The 18,774-nt window shown below is 31.8% G+C and overlaps 4 protein-coding genes across 5 annotated transcripts; 1 reads left to right on the top strand and 3 right to left on the bottom strand.

The window, feature by feature from the left end:
- Positions 1 to 1,349: 1,349 nt before the first annotated feature.
- On the bottom strand, positions 1,350 to 2,274 carry LOC128397996 (ubiquitin-conjugating enzyme E2-17 kDa). The gene has a single exon (XM_053358799.1). It carries the CDS (start codon positions 2,126 to 2,128, stop codon positions 1,685 to 1,687), a length of 444 nt encoding a protein of 147 aa, XP_053214774.1. The 5' UTR covers positions 2,129 to 2,274; the 3' UTR covers positions 1,350 to 1,684.
- Positions 2,275 to 2,620: 346 nt separating this feature from the next.
- On the bottom strand, positions 2,621 to 3,666 carry LOC128397997 (ubiquitin-conjugating enzyme E2-17 kDa). The gene has a single exon (XM_053358800.1). It carries the CDS (start codon positions 3,329 to 3,331, stop codon positions 2,888 to 2,890), a length of 444 nt encoding a protein of 147 aa, XP_053214775.1. The 5' UTR covers positions 3,332 to 3,666; the 3' UTR covers positions 2,621 to 2,887.
- A 120-nt stretch (positions 3,667 to 3,786) lies between these two features.
- LOC128397994 (beclin-1-like) lies at positions 3,787 to 7,307 on the top strand. The gene is made up of 6 exons (XM_053358796.1): positions 3,787 to 4,504; positions 4,569 to 4,820; positions 4,894 to 5,118; positions 5,196 to 5,327; positions 5,446 to 5,499; positions 6,901 to 7,307. Exons 1-6 carry the CDS (start codon positions 3,951 to 3,953, stop codon positions 6,989 to 6,991), a joined length of 1,308 nt encoding a protein of 435 aa, XP_053214771.1. The 5' UTR covers positions 3,787 to 3,950; the 3' UTR covers positions 6,992 to 7,307.
- On the bottom strand, positions 7,062 to 18,378 carry LOC128397995 (protein Wnt-1-like). Of its 2 annotated transcripts, none has more exons than XM_053358798.1 (4): positions 17,872 to 18,378; positions 17,318 to 17,591; positions 16,400 to 16,668; positions 7,062 to 7,870 (listed from the first exon to the last, which is right to left on the bottom strand). In XM_053358798.1, the coding sequence occupies exons 1-4, from the start codon at positions 17,914 to 17,916 to the stop codon at positions 7,409 to 7,411; spliced, it is 1,050 nt and encodes a 349-aa protein (XP_053214773.1). In that variant the 5' UTR covers positions 17,917 to 18,378; the 3' UTR covers positions 7,062 to 7,408. The 2 variants fall into 2 exon arrangements, with proteins under 2 accessions (XP_053214773.1, XP_053214772.1); XM_053358797.1 differs by lacking the exons at positions 16,400 to 16,668; positions 17,318 to 17,591; positions 17,872 to 18,378 and adding exons at positions 8,128 to 8,447; positions 8,979 to 9,196; positions 13,407 to 13,850.
- Between the last annotated feature and the right edge of the window lie 396 nt (positions 18,379 to 18,774).

Here is an 18,774-nt window from a genome sequence, read left to right as displayed (position 1 = left end):
ACTTATCATAACAGTTGACCCTAAAGACATAAGAGCCTGAAAATTTTATATTGGTGTTTTTACACATACTTTTTTATGGTAATGTCTTCAAATGACCTTGAAACGCGTTATTTTACACGTGACCTGAATGACCTTGATCTTTGTATATGACAATTGAGTATCGCTCAAACTCATACCACTCAAGTCTTGAGTCTCTTTGACTCTTAGGTGCTGAGAAAATCGCAAAAAACATCGGCGAAAATAGCTGAATAGCCCTGTATATTCTAGTATTATATCGTCATATTTGTGGGCTGTCCTACGAAGACAATTGATTAGTTGTTTTTGATAATTTTGACATAGGTAGTAGTATGCTGAGTGTCCATACTGTCCACTTGATGCGCATTTCCATGTCTTAGGGCGATGAGTTTTATTGCATTTGTTAGAGTGATGTTTTTCACAGCAATACGCACATCTTACCCCTCTTTTACAATCTTTGCTCGTGTGACTATAATCACAACAGATTTCACAAAACTTGATTTTGAAGTAATCTGTGAAGTCATAAACCTGGCCATCCATTGTGATCGTTTTGTTCAACCTTTGTCTTGCCGATGTGTCCAGCTCAATCAGGACCGTACTGAAATTGTTGCCATAAAAGATTTTGTGGATCTTTACGGATTTATTTTCCAGCTTGTTTTGTCGGCATATTTTTTCCCCAATCATATTGTCAGGCAGATGATTGTTATTCATTATTATTTTCACTAGTGGATTGTTGATAGTGATCCGTCTTCCTGTCTTATTCTAACGACAATTACTGGGGCAGGTATTATATTCGGTGCTTGGATCATAAATGATGACGCCGATGTCGGTTCATGCAGAGACATTTGGATTGGAACGTTGATTGTTTACCACTATAGAAGAAGAGAAAAACTTGATCAATTAATTAATTAGTTAATCACAAACAGAACGAGTGAATCTTTTGTTACTTATGTTGAAAACCTAACATATTAACGGTCTGGAATTCACTCCAACCAATCAAAGGCCTTTGTCGATTTTTCTTTCCCCCTTTTCTTTTGTTGGTTGTGCCATCTGACGAGTGAATGGCGAGTCTCTATTTTTGGAACAAAATTCAAATTGAACATTTTGGTCTTTTCTTTTATTAATTGATAATAATTCGTTAATTCGTTTATGTTTAATTAGTTGATTTCGTTTATTTACAATCAATTGTTTTTTCGTTCATCGAGTTAGTTTTTTAAACCCACACCTTAAGTTAAACTTTTTGTTTTAGTAAATTTCGATTTTGTTGTTGTTTCTTTTAATTTTTACTCCTTTCAAGTGAATAGTTTTTGTTTAGCTGAAAATCTCTAAGATGATAATTGATCTAATCTGTTTTTAATCTGAATTGTATATTGAATTGATAGTGATAAATACAGATAGAGAAGCAGAAATAATGAAGAACAAGAGAGTAAAGCGACGGTGAGAAAAAAGGGTTAGAAAGAAGCGTTTAAAGGGAAGATAGAGAAAGAAAAAGAAAAAAGAGAAAGAGAGAGAGAGAAAGAGAGGTAGAAAGAGATGAGGAAGAGAAGACCAGAAAAGAGAGAAAAAAAGAAAGATAGAATGAGAAGGAGAGACAAAAAAGAGGGTAGAAAGAGAGAAAGAAAGGAGAAAATTAAGACTGATCAGTGGTGTTCGTTTATCCTAATCAACATCACATGGCATATTTTCTTGTCCATTCTCGTCCCATCTCATTATACTTCTCCCTGTCTGTCTTATAAAGCTTGGCGATCTCAGGTACAAGCGGATCATCCGGGTTAGGGTCACATAATAAGGAGCATATTGATAGCAGTACTTTAGATATAGTTAAAGCAGGAGACCATTGTGACCTCAGTATATCCAGACAAATAGACCCATTACTGTTTATATTAGGATGATATATTCGCGTTGTGAAAGCTACTTTGGGTGGTTTAAAAGGATAATCCGTAGGGAAATGAATAGTTAGGAAGAAAACACCGCCTTGATAAGGACTATCAGGAGGACCCATTATAGTTGCTTGCCAATGAAACAAATCATCACCAACAGGTCCAGCACTACATTGGGCTGGTGGATCTCTTTTCAAGTCTTCCAATTCTTTCTTTATACGTTTTAAAGCCATGTCTTAAATTGATTTTATATATATAAACACCTAAATGTAAACAATTAAATAGATTAAGTTGAAAGAATAGTGAAAAAAAAGGGAAAACACAATTAGAAATATAATAAATTGTATAGTTATTGAGAATCCAACTCTTAGCTTGGAAATGACTAACTTGGGGATGGTTATAATATTACTTCTTGGCTGGCGCTTTATTAAATTCAATGGAATCTAAATTAATTCATTTCCACCATATTCGAAGATTAATCACAAATTAATTAATTCACTAATTTCAGTTGATATTCTTTTAACCTTTAGAAGTAATTTAATTACATTTTCTTCAGATTAATAAAGAATAATTATCGATCTGAGAATTTAAATTCGCATCAAAAGGTTACTTTTATTTTCGATAGATGGAGACACTTTTTTCTCTTTAAATTTTCTCTTTCTTTCTCTTTGTTGGAAGGTAAACAAAACCTATGCAATTGGGACTGAGAAATTGGATTTTCATAATTATGTTTACTGTCTTTATTTTTGAATTGAATTTTCAATTTTAGTGATAAATACAGAAATAGAGGCAGGAAAAAGAAACAGAACAAGAAACAGAGTAAGCAAGAAGACAGTGAGAAGAGAAAGATAAAGGAAGAGAAAGAGACAGAGAAAGAGAGAGAGAGAGAGAGATAGTAAAGAGAGAGAGAAAGAGAGTGAAAGAGAGATAGAAGGAAAAGAGAGAAGGGAAATTTAAGACTGATCAGTGGCGTTCGTTTATCCTAATCAACATCACATGGCATATTTTCTTGTCCATTCTCGTCCCATCTCATTATACTTCTCCCTGTCTGTCTTATAAAGCTTGGCGATCTCTGGTACAAGCGGATCATCCGGGTTAGGGTCACATAATAAGGAGCATATTGATAGCAGTACTTTAGATATAGTTAAAGCAGGAGACCATTGTGACCTCAGTATATCCAGACAAATAGACCCATTACTGTTTATATTAGGATGATAAATTCGCGTTGTGAAAGCTACTTTGGGTGGTTTAAAAGGATAATCCGTAGGGAAATGAATAGTTAGGAAGAAAACACCGCCTTGATAAGGACTATCAGGAGGACCCATTATAGTTGCTTGCCAATGAAACAAATCATCACCAACAGGTCCAGCACTACATTGGGCTGGAGGATCTCTTTTCAAGTCTTCCAATTCTTTCTTTATACGTTTTAAAGCCATTTCTTTAAATTGATTTATATAAACACCTACAGGGTTAAACAAAAGAATTGATTGAAAGAGAAAAGTGAAAAAGAAACAAGAACACAATTTAGAAAGGTATTAAATTGTATATTAGTGATCAATCCGAATTCACCATCAGCAGCAAAAACTGACTACTAACAGACTAGGGGATGGTTATAATATTACTTCTTGAAGGCGGCTAATTAAATTTATCTTAAATGGAAACATTTCTTGCACCGTGAGTCACAAATTAAGATAATTTTGAAGCAATCATAATCACTTATACTATTTAAATAAAGAATAACCTTTGACATTGATTTGATTCTTTGAAAGCCGAACAGTTAAATGATCAGTTTTCTCATTCAAAATTTTTCTTCTCTCCCAAGTTACTTTTCATTCTCACAGATGGCGACACTTGTAGTTCTTTTCTACAAAACAGAAAATTGTAAACAAAAAATTCTTTCAGCTGAAAATTTTTTCTGTTTTTTCTTGAACATTTTGTGATTCTATTTATTAATTGTTACCGATTAATTTTATATACCTTTTATCACTTGTTAATTATTGTATTCTTTTTGTCTTTACCCTTTTCTCTTGGTTGGTATCGTTGATTCAGTTTTGAATGATGGAAGCAAATTGTGGGTTTGCTTGTAAAAATTGTTCTTCTCCTTTGGTTATCCATTCTTCTATTGCTCAGATGAATGTGTCAACTCTAAGTGAATTATCAAACAATTTGGAGCTTGGCTGTCATAATTCTTCTTCTGGTTTGGATGTAAATGTTGAATCTGAATATGATGCTACCAGTTCCTCTTTGGATGAAGTGCAAAGCGCAAGTAATAGCTTTCTAATCATTGGTGATTCGATGTTGGAAAATAATTCTCATGAAGTTGATATGCACAGCGCTGCAATTCAAGGTCTAGGTCGGGAAATGAGAATTAGTGGTAAATTGTTCGATATCCTTTCAGAAAAATCTATTGTTGATCATCCCCTATGCGAGGAATGTGCCGATTCTCTAATTGACAAAATGGATCAGAAACTAAAGAACCTTGAAGAAGAATGTAAAGATTATCGTGAATGTTTAGATAAATTGGAAAAGAAGATGAAAAATACAGACCCAGAATCAAATATTAAAAAGTTACAAGATCGTATCAAGGAGCTTGAAAAGGAAGAAAGAAGGTAATGAATCTCAATGTTATGAAACAAAACGAAACGATCTAATTATAATTTTCTTTATTCACAGATTAATCGATGAATTGACCAGAGTCGAGAAAAGGAAAAAGGAAACAGATAAAAGACTCGCTAATCAAGAATTAGAGCTCCATCGTTTACGAAGCGACAAAGATGCTTTCAGAAAAGAACACAATTATTTAAAGAAAGTTCTCTTTGAGCTCGACGACGAACGTTTGAGTGTGGAAAACTCGAAGAAATATGTGATAAGACATCTTGACATCTTAAGAAAAACAAACATCTTCAATGCCACTTTCCATATCTGGTAATTGTTAATTTCGTTATGTACATGTAATGTTAAGAATTTCAATTACTAACTCATGATAATCGTTCTTCAGGTATAATGGTCATTTTGGAACTATAAATGGATTCCGTTTGGGTCGATTGCCTAATCATCCAGTGGACTGGACAGAGATAAATGCAGCTTGGGGTCAAACGGCTTTACTTTTGTTTTCTTTGGCTCGAAAAATTAACCTTACCTTCGTAAGGTACCGAGTTGTTCCTTTTGGTAACCACTCGTTCGTCGAGACATTAGAAGACTCGAAAGTTAAGGAACTCCCACTGTAAGATGAATATCTCTTATATTCTTTCATTATTTTTCTTATCTTCTAATCATTTCATCTTATATCTTCCTAAATAGCTATGGTTCTGGTGGCTTTAAATACTTACTCAACAGTAAATTTGACTTAGCGATGGTCGCATTCCTCGACTGTATGAATCAAGTTGTCACACAGATCCAACAACTGGACAAATCTTGGTATTGTCCATACAAGTAATTACGCTTCATTACTCACCAATTACCAGATTATCTTATAATCACTTGCATATACCTACAAGTAAAGGATGAAAATTAATCTAATCTTCATATTTTATATTCACTTCTCTTCCAGAATGACCAATGAAAAGATTGAAGATACAAAACTAAGCAACTGCTATTCTATAAGGTAATAATAATCTCCTCTTCTTTTTCCTCTCTCTCTCTCTCTCTCTTTCTCTTTCTCTCTCTCATTCTGTGATATTAGGGATAGAATTGAAATTGAGAGGGAGTATCGGGGGAGTGTGAGAAGAAGATGAAGGCGAATGATGAAAGAGCAAAAGAGAGATTGAAAGAGAAAAGAAGAAAAGAAACTTATGATGAGAAAATGAAGGTAAATCTGCCATTATATTTATTACTATTCACCTTAAGTCGTGTTCACCTCAACCACAAAATTTTATATTTAACCAGAGGCTTAAGAGGTAATGAAGAAAAAAAAAGAGAAGAAAAAGAAAGTGAAGAGAAGAAAAAAAGTAAGAGAATATGCATACATTTTTTTCTTCTCTTTTTGAATGAATCCATCAGAGCGTAAAATTGGATTAAATCGAGAGTGAAAAGATCACCACCACGTTGGTGGTTCCTTGTTCTATTTTACCCACCGTCTTTCTTTCCTCCTATGGTAATAGATTAAATCTCTATTACTGATGATAATAATGTTACTTGTAGACAATTTAAATGTGAAACTTTGCTTGTTGTTTGTTAATTTTATTTACCCCCGCGTGTTGTTGTTCTCAATCATGATGAACACTTTGAAAGAGTCGATTCCTCATTCGTAAGTGAGACTCGGTTGGTCACTAATTGACAGGAAATTCACCAATTAGGAAAAGCGTTGGTTTTATTACGTTTTTCGCTGTTGTTTTTTGTTTACGATTTCGTTGCTAGTAAATCGTTGGTTATGTGTATTCATTATAACGACAGAACTACTTATATGTTATTCATAGTAGTTCATCATCATCATCAACATCAACATCATCTCATCTCAATTGGTACATTTATGATTATGTTACTCGAAAAGTGAAGATGTAAAAAGAATATCTTCCTCTCTCTCTCTCACTCAAACATTTCGTTTTAAAATTAGATTATATTGCTATTAGTTATTAGTTTTCTCGTTTTTGATTAACGCCTAATTTTTGTTTCCTATTTTCTTATATTGATTTTCACTCGTATTGCTTATTGCACTTAACTTGCTATTCAGACAATATGTCAATAAATAGCTTTGACTTTGCTGCATCTTTTCATTACCTAAATTGTTTACATTTCAAATAACGATCTTAGTTTTACTTTAATTGCCTTCTCATTAGTTGATATTATTGACTCTTTTACACCAATGTGACAAGTATCCAGGAGAGAGAGAAGACAAAACAAAAGTATATCCATTTGGTTTACCTTTTTTTATTTGTTTCCATTGAGAATTGACCATTGAAAATGTTATTATTGTTTCTTAATGTTTAACAATTGTTTCAAACTATTGTTCAAATCATCACATTTTCACTTACCTTTTTTTTATCACATTTCATTTGTTTATTTCCAGAATCCAATATAACTCAGAGGAAGAATGGACAAAAGCATTGAAATACATGTTGACCAACCTCAAATGGATACTAACCTGGGTCGCTAAATGAAGTTGACCATCACCAACAAACTTTTTTTTTCATAAACAATATAAATCTATGTTTATTTTCAATTGATTGAAAAAGAAATGAATTCATGGATTTGCAAAAAATTTTCACTAAATGCAGGATGATGATGATATTGATACAGATGAATAGGATGACAAATATTAATATATATGGAGAAAAAGAAAGAGGAAAAGATTGACAGAAAGTGACAGAGAGCATTTTGTTGGTGATGTAAAAAAAAATGCAAATTGATAACATTAAATATCATCAAATACATTATAATATATACATTAAACATATTTACAATTACAATATAGAATTGATTTGTCTGTTTGTCAAGAGACATTGAAACAGCAAAGAAAATGAGAGGAACCGGAAGGAGTTTTTCGGTGGTATTAATTGATCACAACACTAGAAATTTCATTTGCATGTACTGATTGTCTTCTTGCTCGTACACACCTCGCAAACCACTTCACAGCACCAGTTGAATCGACATCTACAGGCCTCTTTGACCGTCTTCTTATTGGTCAGTGTCCCTCGACCACAACAAAGTAATTCACAACCATCGACACCCTTGGAGGTTATGTTACATTCCCGACCCTGAGTTCCCAATGAACCCGTTGATTTATCCGCTATACAGAAATCAGGCGATTCCTCTGAATAAACTAGATCTTCTGAACTTGGTAATTTAATTGTGGCCACTTCAGGTGTGAAACTACGGCCATCGTTGGTTGCGATCACTTTGGACGCTCCGTCAAATTTATCCTTTAAAACGACACCAACGTCACGAAATGATGGTAACTTGTGCCAACACGTTTGTAATGTACAAGAACCGGACATCCCGTGGCATTTACACGCTTTTTTCATATTCCTTTTCACCGACTAATTAGAGAGAGAGAGAGAGAGAGAGAAAACAAAAGAAACATGATTAACTTGATCAGGTTACAAATATCAAGATTAGAATGCGATTAATGATTAGTAACATTAAACCAAAATTTCGTCACTTTAGATAATCATGAAGATCGATTGTCAAATTTAATCGAAAGTTGTATGATCTTCACTGGCCCAATGTGACCAATAACGATGTTTATCATTGATTAACGTTCTACTTTGATTCAATGGAACCTTAATTGTCTTACCAATCGTCCGGCTTCATAATTGTGCATTAGTACCAATGATTGTACTTGATCTTTTTTTAATCTACTTTCCAAAATCTCTTTGGACTTTTGGTAACCGAAATCAACGTTGTTTCCACATCCACGAAAGTCAAATTCGTGGTTACTCATGATGTACGAAGTGGTGTTGGGTGGCAGTGGAACTAGTTGATTGTGGTAAGAAGGTGCGGTGACCATTTGGTGACACGAACAACCGAGCAAATTTCCCTGGCTACAAGCGCGAGCCAAGGAGTAGGTTATTCCCGCTGCGGTTATCGCATGAACGAAACCAGTTTCCCGAGTATCTGGACAATTAAAATCATATCATATTTAAGGAACATATAGAGAGATGATTAAAACGATTATCGTGATTAAAAAACAATTTGAAATCTTTAATCAATCAGTTTAATCATCGTCATCTCAAATTCACTTTTCAATCCAACAAACAAACTTAATTGTAAACAAATCATTAAAATAAAATTGTAAATTCAAGGACATATCGTAATTGTAAATAACTGTTTTAATTGTGAATTAATTGTTTAGTTGTTGATTGAAAAATTGACTCGCATGTCTAATCATTATTGTACTAAACAATTAAATTAATTATTAAATACTTGGATTGGTAAATGTTTACTTTTTTGTCAGACCTTCAACGCTTCAGATCAAATCTCATGTTCCCATTTGAATAAACTGCCAACAAGTAAACAAACAATTAACTTGATTGATTACATATATCAAGTAATAAGATAAATTGTTAATTGTGTTACTAATTATGCTCATCTAGTGGTTGAGATGATGATGATGGTGGTGATTGAATTTGAGAACATTTTGTTTACCTCTTTCAAGAACTTTTCTCATTGATCGACGGACTGTAGTACAGTTCCACTGGCGATTACGAAACTGAAATTCACACTCTTTAATGGCCATTTTAGCGCCTTTGCTCATTTCCCGTAACATTTCCGGCTCTTTTTCACAGATACCTGTTTGTTTACCTTTCAGTCGACCCGTTTTACGGCAAATCCCGTTTGGGTCTAAAACTAGTTTCATTCCCGAACTGATAAGTAAAAGTACAATCGAGACAAAGACAAACAGAGTAAATCAATTGACGATTAAAACAAAGATGATAATTGATGACGAGATGATAAGTATCTCTCTCTCTCTCTCTTTCTTTAAGTATTAGAAAGTGAATGTGTGATTTTTACAGGTAAGTTTTTTTTCTTCACCTTTTTTATCTTCTCTCTTCGTAATCATTTAATACCTGGATGATTATTTACTCGTATGAAATTGAATCAGATCAATGATCAATCAATTTGCTTCTAAATAAAACAATTTAAGTGCAATTTGTTTTTCTTTGGGTCAAAATTGAAAGGTGAATTCAATTGAATCCCTACAATTACCCTGGAAAAACTGATAACAATGTAATGGTTTCCAATTACACCGAGTGTTTAATATTTGAATCGGATGACAGGTTAAGTTAATTGGCCAATCAGAAAGTTAAAACATCTTAATTTTAGTTTGAAATTGAAGGTAAATCAATTTGTGTTACAAATCAACAATATAACAAAGGTAATCCTTTTGTTTGTACTCCAATCAACTTAATGTTATTATTATCATTTACCATTAAAGTAACAACAACAACGATTCATTATCATCATCAACTCTCATCCACTCCATCCAAGCCCCTTAGCCACCACCCCCACCCTCTCTCTCTCTCTCTCTCTCTTCTGTCAAAGGTTATCGCCACTTAGGTGCTTATATGTTATCCGTTGTTAAACAACAATAAGATATCAAAAAGCATCTCAAAAGTGCCAAACTTTTTTACGAAATAAAGATAACATCTTAAAGAGAAAAAAAGTTTTGTTTTTTACCTGAAAAAAAGGTAAGAAAGAAAGAGAAAAAAATTTGGTCTACAAATATAAGCAAAAGCATTCAAGGTAATGTCCTCAAGTGGGTTGGTAAGTGGTTCCTATAAGAAGACCACCACCACCTCCACCACCACCTCATCTTCCTCCTCCTCCTCCTCCTCCAGGCAACACAACAACAACAACACACACACAATAAGTTAACATGTAAGGTGTTCGTGTTCAAAACTACAGGTAAATGGGAGGAGAGGTTATAACCTGTTTCCAAAATAAGATTGACAGTTGTAAGTATTACCTGTTTTCTACCTTTACCAATGTGCCTTATGATTGTTTCATTCATCTAATTAATAGTTTCCTTGCAAAACTGTATCTTCCTTATTGGTTTTAAATAGACAATCAAGTGTACATGATGATCATGATTGTTGATTTAGTTTGTTGTTGTTTAATTTGATCATTTGAGTTGATCATCATCATAAAAAAAACAATAAAAAAACAAATCATGACAAAAATTGATAATAGAAAATAATAAATTGTTCCTAATCTAATTAACACTCAGAGTAAAACTTGAATCTTGATTGTTACTAATTTTCAATCGTAATGATTACTTGTTCACAGTTAATTTTAAATGATTAACTATTATGGTTAAGTGATTAAAGGGTTTTCGTGTTAATTAACATGATCAACTCATCACTTTTATCAGGAAAGATGATCAATGATCAATAATCAATAATCAATAATAATAATATGAGAAATGAATTAAGCTTTTGATTGATTTAATTTTTGTTTCTTGATTAGCGACAAGATTTTAATCACTAATCAGGATTAATAAAGATTTGTAACAATTAGAAATGAACATGAAACAAAACAATATATTGTAAATGATTAATGATAAGGAAAACAACAGTTTATGGAAACAGTTTATTACAATAGTTGATTACTATTATTGTTACGATGATAATTAATTAATCAATCAAGAAACAACAATCAGTTATCATAAATGTTATCAATCTATTGTCCTCGGAATTCATCAATTACAAGCACCACTTAAAGTCACACAATTAAAACAACAGAAAGTGATGAAAACTAAATTAATAGAAAAGGTAAAAGATGAACAAAATGATGACATCGACAATTAAGTTAATTGTTATAATGGAGAGTCAATGATAATCATGATCAAAAGTCTCCAAGTATTGAGAATCACAATTGGCCACTAAAAGACAATTGTGACAAACACAGTAACAAAATAATCTAAATTTAAAACAATTAACTAAACAATAATCACAATCAATTTGATATAAAGATGAAACTATTTGACAATTTACCTTCATTAGCAAGTTGATGATTAACTTGATTAATCAATAAGATGGTTGATTGATTGATTGATTAACAGATAGAGAAAAGAGTTGGCGCCATTAATAGTTAATTGTTCCCATTGTTTCAATAGCAATTAATAGATTTAGTTAATTATTATTTAAGAAATGATCATTAGCATTTCCATTGAAATTTATAATCTAACAAAACAAACAAACGGAAACCGGAAACAAATAGTGAAATATTAGATTGTAAAAGTATCTTGTAACTTTTTGTTCATTGGTTGTTGTTGATTGTTGCTAATTGCAATTCGTTAATTGAATGAAATCAAGAGTTGCAATAGTTAATTTGACCGAAAATTTTTCTCTCTCTTAAAAACAAATTCTAATACGAAAGTTGATTAATTTTAATTTTAAATGAATTGCAATTAATTTACAATCAGATAGTCAACTTAAATTGCGAATGGAATAACAAAAGTTTCCTCTCTCTCTCTCGCGTGATATCAACTCGAATCACGCAATTCGTTGATTGACCATAGTAACATTATCATTAGACTGACCATCTCTCATTCAATGTATCAATAGATTTACAATGATTTATGATTGATTGGTCAGTTTTTTTGTTTCTCGTTCGTTTTTACCTTTACCTTGATGGACAAGCATATCAATATGAACATCAAAATATCATCAACAGTAATCGTTCATTACGATTCTCTGACAAGATTTATCATCATTATATTCAAATCGTTACTTGGAGTATAATTTGATTGTTAACTATGTCATTACGAATCATTGACATTCAATTTCTCACTCAACAGTGGACATGAAACTGGAAAAAGTTATAAAACTTTGCTCGTTTTTTACACCGGCGGGTAAAAAGTATTTCAATTATTTCCTCTTCTTTCAGGTGAAAATATTTCTAATCAAACATGAATACCTGGTTAGTATTATTATAACAATTAATTTGGACAAACAGACAATTATGATTAGTCTAAATGATGCACATACACATACACACACACCTTAGGCTAACGTTGACCAACAGACTCTCATTATGATGTTATGTCCAGTAAGTGAAACGAATCAGTGAATCAATAACTTTAATGATAATGATATTTACTTATTGAAACAATTTAATGTTGAAAATTTTAGTTTCCTCCAACCGTTGATTAAACAATGGGAAGAAGAAATTTTCTAAATTGTTACAACAATAATGATCATTTGGTTAATGTAAATTGAATACAATGACTGACCAACAAGTGAGAAACTGGACTAAAGTTACTGATGATTTATATTGATTCGCTTTGTTTGTGTTAAACCATTGAATCTAATTGTAAACTCAGGTAAAAAAAGCCACTCAGGTAATTGAGCTATCACAATCCTTTATGATTATTTTGTTTCTCATCTTCATCTTCTTATGATGATGATGATGATGACGATGAAAATGTTTCCAAAAATATCGACAACAATATAATAGGAAAAGAAAGGAGAAAACAAAAAGGTAACAAGAAGAAGATGATAAAGGGCATCTTCATCTTAATCTTCCTTTTCTCTCTCTCTCTCTTTACCTGTGTATCTTCATTCAAGTGTAACTAATCATCTTCCTTTGTAGTTTTCTTATGTTAATAATACATGATAATAATGATGATGATAATAGAGGAATCGGCGATCTCACTGGACATCAGAAAACCCCCTTTTGTGTCTGTTTGTGGGTTAAACATGTTACAAAAATGTGATATGCAAACTGTTATATTCACAAATGATAATCAAATGAGTGATAATCTCAGGTTGATGCGTAACACAGGATTAACTTGAAGGAGGAGGAGGAAGATGAGGATGATAAAAATGCTCGTTGGACAATCATCATTTCAGTTGAGAGAGAAAGAGGAGGAGAAGGTGGAAGATGAAGATGAGAAAGAAGAAAGGAAAAGGTGGGTGGTAAGGGGTTAGTTCTGGTGGGGAGATGATGGTGTTGATGTGTTGGTGGTAAAAGGGAGGATTAAGGATCTTAAATGAGAGAGAGAGAGAGATCGATACCAATACTCGTCAATTAGGTTTCACTTTTGTCTAAATTGTTGGTGATTTAACTTACCCCCAAATAGAATCACTATAACGACAATCGATGATCGATATTAATATAAATATTATCACGAGTAACTTAATCAGTTCCATTGATCACAACGGATCACGATCACAATTAAAATCAAAATAAGGCATAAATATGATTGACTGTTGATGATGATGAGGATGATTTGTTTATGTGTTGATTATCCTGTCAATTTGATGTTGATAAAAGGTAACGGTGAAAATATTGTTGATGATTGTTGATGGTAACGAAATGAGATCAATAATTGACAGAGAAAGTGATCAAGTCAAAATGTTGAGAAAACATTCACAATCAAATGATTTACTAGAAAGTCAATAAGATGATTAATTATTCAGCTAATTAATTGTTAATTGTTGATTGGAAAGTAAAAGGCAAATGAGTGAGAATTAGAGAGAGGGAGATGTAGAGGAGAAATGGGAGAAAGATGATCAATAGATGATAAAGAGATGATGATGAGAGTGAGTGAACTTTCTCCTTAGATTATGATAGAAGATGATAATTACAATTGTTACCATCACAATTAACTTTAATTCGAGCGCCACCTAACTACCATTGATAAGTTAATTGTTGATAAGTGATTAATTGTTTGCGATGGAGAGATGATGAAAACAACATTAATCCACAAGTCAAGTTAAGTGAAGGCAAAAAAAAAACAAAACAAAGAAACAAAATCTATTAATCAGATCAACGATTCAGTGGTAATCAATTGATCATCTAATTGTTATTATTGAATAACTAGACAAGTTTTAAATTACAATTACAGTGATTATCACCCAGGAAAGTGAAATATTGAAACAATTGTGTTGCTAATTAATGTTAATTAAGTACAAAACTGAGATGAAAACACAATGATAATTAATGAATAATCAACATAGATTAAAATCTTGGCAAGTTAATTAAATAGTCCAGATGAAAAGATAATCAAGTTAATAATAATATTTCTCATCTTCCATCATGATTATATAAATAAGATAATCAAAAAGATGATTACAATTTAAATAGTTTCACAATTAACCAGCACAAACCAACAATTAAAATGAAATCATAAGGAAAAAAAAAGTTATTAAGACTTTTCAACTTTTCGGTTAACATTATCATCGGATTTTTTTACCTTAAAAATTGCGAAAAGAAAAAAAGTTTTTACAACTTAGAACTTTTTTCTTCCCCCTAATCTCCATTTCTTTGGGCCATATTCAGAATCTACAGTCAGCACGCCTTTTCAGCTAACGTTTTTCACGTTGAAACGTGCAACTTATTTACCTGGGCAATGAGATGAACACACAATTTAATTAACAGCTAACAAACCATCATTAAGAATTGTTTCCTTTTAGAAATCATATTCATTCAACAAAAAACTATTCATTCCCTTTCATCTTCATCATACCCTCTTTCTCATCATCATCATCATCTTCATCTTCATCTTCATCATCATCTCTCACCTAATACAATTACAATTACTTTCTAACTGAATGACGCCCACTATCAAATAGCTACAATTGACCAACAATCAAAGACACTAAATATTACCTTTACCTCCCCATTATCACATCCAAACCTCATCTTTTATCATTAGATTGTTAAATTGTTGTTGAAGTAAGTTAATTTTGTTTTGCCATCATAATTACGATGATGATAATATGATTGAATAATATAATTCACACAAAATTAAAGTTAATTTAGTTTAAATTTAATTTTTTACCTTCTCCAAAGAAACTCAATTTTTCACACTTTACCTGTAATGATAAAGGTAATACAACAACAACAACAATAGGATGTAAACATACAATCAACAATTGTATTAGTATTGTTGCCATTATATTGTGATTAATACAAAATTAACATTTAACTTACAAACAATTGGAGATGATTTTTCATTCAAATTTAATTGTTGAGTCTTAATTATCCAGAAAAAAAGTTCCCATTCATGTTTACTTGGTTGAAATATTGATTCAATTAACTTATTACTTTTGGTACTGATTAACACATCAACCATTTAGATTGATATTAATGTCTAATTATCAATCGTTAATTGTATTAATATCTTAATGGTAATGGCGATGAAACAATTAAAAGATTGTATTAGTTTAATCTAATCTGTTAATATTAACTTCCTTCATTGCCACTGTTACTTTTCAACCTAATTAGAGGTTTTTATTAATGTGATTGAGTTGGAAGCTTTTAATTATGATCAACTAATTATGATGAACTTTAGCAAGTTAAATATTAATTTAAGTGAATGTTTAATTCCCGGTAGCAAGGGCAGTTAATTACCAAGGTAAATAACAATGTCAATGATCCTTATCACCAGTAATCATAATCATAATCAACAATTAAACCATAATCAATAGCAATTAGTAACATAAATTGTCAATTATCTTTCAACCAGTATGATAATTATGCCTACAGTTTTAGTTAAATTAAATTGTGAATTGGGTGATAAATCAACCAATTAATAACAATTAAATCAATCGTAAGCCAATATTATGAAAGCAATTAAATTTATTTGCAACAATCATGATTAATAAACATTTAAAACTTTTTTTGGCAATGTTATTTTTTGATTGTTGCGCTTGATTATTATCATTACCATCATCATTTAGTAATGATTAGTTAATTATGCAAAGTAAAATAACAAAACAATGTTAATTAGTTAACTAATGGATTAGTTTCACCAACTTTTTTCCAACCAATTGTGTAAATGATTAACAATTAATGTTAAAAACTCATAACAACAACCAAAGTGAATTTAATAATAACGTTAATCATAATTAAATTGTAATGATCCGAGAAAATTATTCAATGTGAATATCAATAAATGTTTGAGAGAAGAGCAGAAAAAAAACAAAATTGACCAAACTAATACTGGACACTGGTCATTGGTACAACGAAAGCACAATTATCATGACGATTGGTAAGCCTAATGGTTAATAAACTTGAACCAAAATATGATTAGTTAATTATTCTAATTATCTACTCACCAATCGTCCAGCTTCATTGTTGTGTAAATTGATTAGATACTTTAAATCTCGACCTCGTTCAGCGATATCGACAAACTTTTTTGCAAATCGATAACCGAAATCAATGTTATCGGAACAGCCTTCCCATTGCATATCCACCGAGTTTGAATAACGGGCTCGTCGATAGTTACACGAGCATTTACGTATCGTGCCCTCGCCACAGGCCGAGGCCACAGCGTGAGCGACACCCGCTGCAGTGATGGCATAAACAAAGGCCGATTCACGACAACCTTTGAAAACAACAAGAAACAACAAAAATCAATAACATATACCAAATATACTATTAATATGATGATAATAATAATTAAAGGATAATAATAATAATATAGTGATGATGAAAGAAATGAGAGAGAGAGAGAGAGAGAGAGAAAGGGAAATGATGATCATCATCATCCTCTACCTTGCGGGAATAAACTTATAGGGTCATACATCAGAGGCTTAAGATGATAATGATGATAAAAGATGATGAAGATAAGTTAAGGTGTGGATCGTCAGAGACATGGTGTTGTTATCATGTGTGTGGTATTATGGTCTTAGGAGGAGTTAAGGAAAGCCACCCAGAGAGAAGAAAAGACGAGAGATGATGAAGATAAGGATGATAATGATGATGATGATATTGACTCTTAATGAAGACATTAGTTTGAAGACGGCGGACGAAAATTATAGGCTTACGAACTTACGTTTTCTTACCTTTCTCCTGAAAGATAACACTTAAGGAGTTAATAGACACACAAAAGGATAACATGTTAATATAATAACAAAAAACCATAATAATAACAATTATGATCAACGATTATAATCATTAACTTGTTGATAGAACTTTTTTCTTTCTTCTCTCTCTTTTTCCATATTTTCTAGCCTCTTGGTTCCCTCTCTTACCTTTACGACTTATTTTGCCAAATATCCAATTGCCTTCTGAATCAATTAGTGGACAATTCCAGTGTCTTTCCTTGAATTGGTGTTGACACTCTTTGATTGCCATTCGCAATCCTCGTTTGATTGCATTCAACAATTTACGATCTCCTTTGATTAGTGAAAGTTGCTTCTTGTGAAATGAACGGATCGGTGAACCGGAATTGTGATTAAATGGTGATGACGATGAGGAAAATAGTCCAATTAATTCACGATTAGATATTGACTGGGTTGATGTTGCCTTTGGAAGGTAAAAGATGAAAGATGACGAGAGACAATTAGATGATAATAATTAAGATGATGATGAAATTTGATTGAAAAAGATCAATTTTGTTTCATCCCTTTCAAAATATCATCATGAACATTTTAATCTTCATGGGTTAATCTTGATTAGTAATTACAATTAAATTGGTGAACATTTCTGACTGAATGAAATGTTGCAATCAAAGTGATCGTATTCATATTGATTGTTGTCTTTTGTTTGTTGATTGTCAATTGATTGTTGGATTATTGTAACTTACCAAGAGTAATAATGTGAATATAACAAGTAAATTAATCCGAATCATTTTTGGTTTTGATTTGTTATCGTAATAATTAATCACACAAAATATATTTAATCTATTAAATAATCACAATTGATGATAAAACAATTAATGACACCAATCAGTTAATTATCCGGAAAACTAAACTATCCGGACAATTGTTGATTCTCCTGTGAATTTAAATATTAATCAATTGATTATTTTAAATCAATAATTGAGAGACACACAAAGTTACAAGAGTTGACAATTTGTTTGTTATTGTTTAGCAATAGTGTTGACACTTGTGACAAAGATGAGGACGACAATGACAATTGTTGATGGTGATGCTATTGATGATAATGATGTTGATGTTGATGATTATACGGATGTTGGTTAGTTAGTTAATCAGTTACACAATTGAATATAAAATAACATTGATGATTAAGAAAATTGATTTAATTGGGAATTGAACCAACACCGAGAGACGACGATTCTTAACTGGAGATGAGTTTGAATGAATGTTTAACTGGAAGAAGATGCTGAAGATGATGGAGATGATGAAGATCAGCAAACGAAAGAAAGAAAGAGAGAGAGAGAGAGAGAGAGAGAGAGAGAGAAGAGGAAGAAAGAGAAAGGTAGAAAGGTAGAAAGGGGCGGGAGAAAAGCGGACTGGCCGGATAACCGAAACTTGGACCGTGATTTGTTGTTAATGTTTTTCTGCTTAATTGCTTGGAGTTAATTCCTCGCAGGGTCAGTGTTTTAATCCGCTTTGTATCTAATTAGTGATTTAATTGCATAAACAATAAAATTTCCATTGATTCTTTTCAATATTTACTATTTTCAATTAGTCGAATTGATCTTTTTATTTGAAATACAATTTTGTTTGTCCTAATTCACAAATTA

The sequence above is a fragment of the Panonychus citri genome, unplaced genomic scaffold, assembly GCF_014898815.1.
Source record: "Panonychus citri isolate SS breed McGregor unplaced genomic scaffold, ASM1489881v1 Contig00040, whole genome shotgun sequence".
NCBI classification, from domain to species: Eukaryota; Metazoa; Arthropoda; class Arachnida; order Trombidiformes; family Tetranychidae; genus Panonychus; species Panonychus citri.
Note: the sequence above shows the minus strand (reverse complement) of the source record. Positions and strands in the feature narration are given on the sequence as shown.

What these genes read in the sequence shown, in the direction of transcription:
- LOC128397996 (XM_053358799.1), bottom strand. Translation starts at nt 2,128, where the DNA reads ATGGCTTTAAAACGTATAAAGAAAGAATTGGAAGACTTGAAAAGAGAT.
- LOC128397997 (XM_053358800.1), bottom strand. Translation starts at nt 3,331, where the DNA reads ATGGCTTTAAAACGTATAAAGAAAGAATTGGAAGACTTGAAAAGAGAT.
- LOC128397994 (XM_053358796.1), top strand. Translation starts at nt 3,951, where the DNA reads ATGATGGAAGCAAATTGTGGGTTTGCTTGTAAAAATTGTTCTTCTCCT. An exon ending in CTTGAAAAGGAAGAAAGAAG is followed by an intron (nt 4,505 to 4,568) that starts GTAATGAATCTC and finishes CTTTATTCACAG; the next exon opens with ATTAATCGATGAATTGACCA. An exon ending in TCTTGGTATTGTCCATACAA is followed by an intron (nt 5,328 to 5,445) that starts GTAATTACGCTT and finishes CTTCTCTTCCAG; the next exon opens with AATGACCAATGAAAAGATTG.
- LOC128397995 (XM_053358797.1), bottom strand. Translation starts at nt 13,486, where the DNA reads ATGGAACTGATTAAGTTACTCGTGATAATATTTATATTAATATCGATC. An exon ending in GAGAAAAGTTCTTGAAAGAG is followed by an intron (nt 8,448 to 8,978) that starts GTAAACAAAATG and finishes TTAATTGTCCAG; the next exon opens with ATACTCGGGAAACTGGTTTC. An exon ending in ATTATGAAGCCGGACGATTG is followed by an intron (nt 7,871 to 8,127) that starts GTAAGACAATTA and finishes CTCTCTAATTAG; the next exon opens with TCGGTGAAAAGGAATATGAA.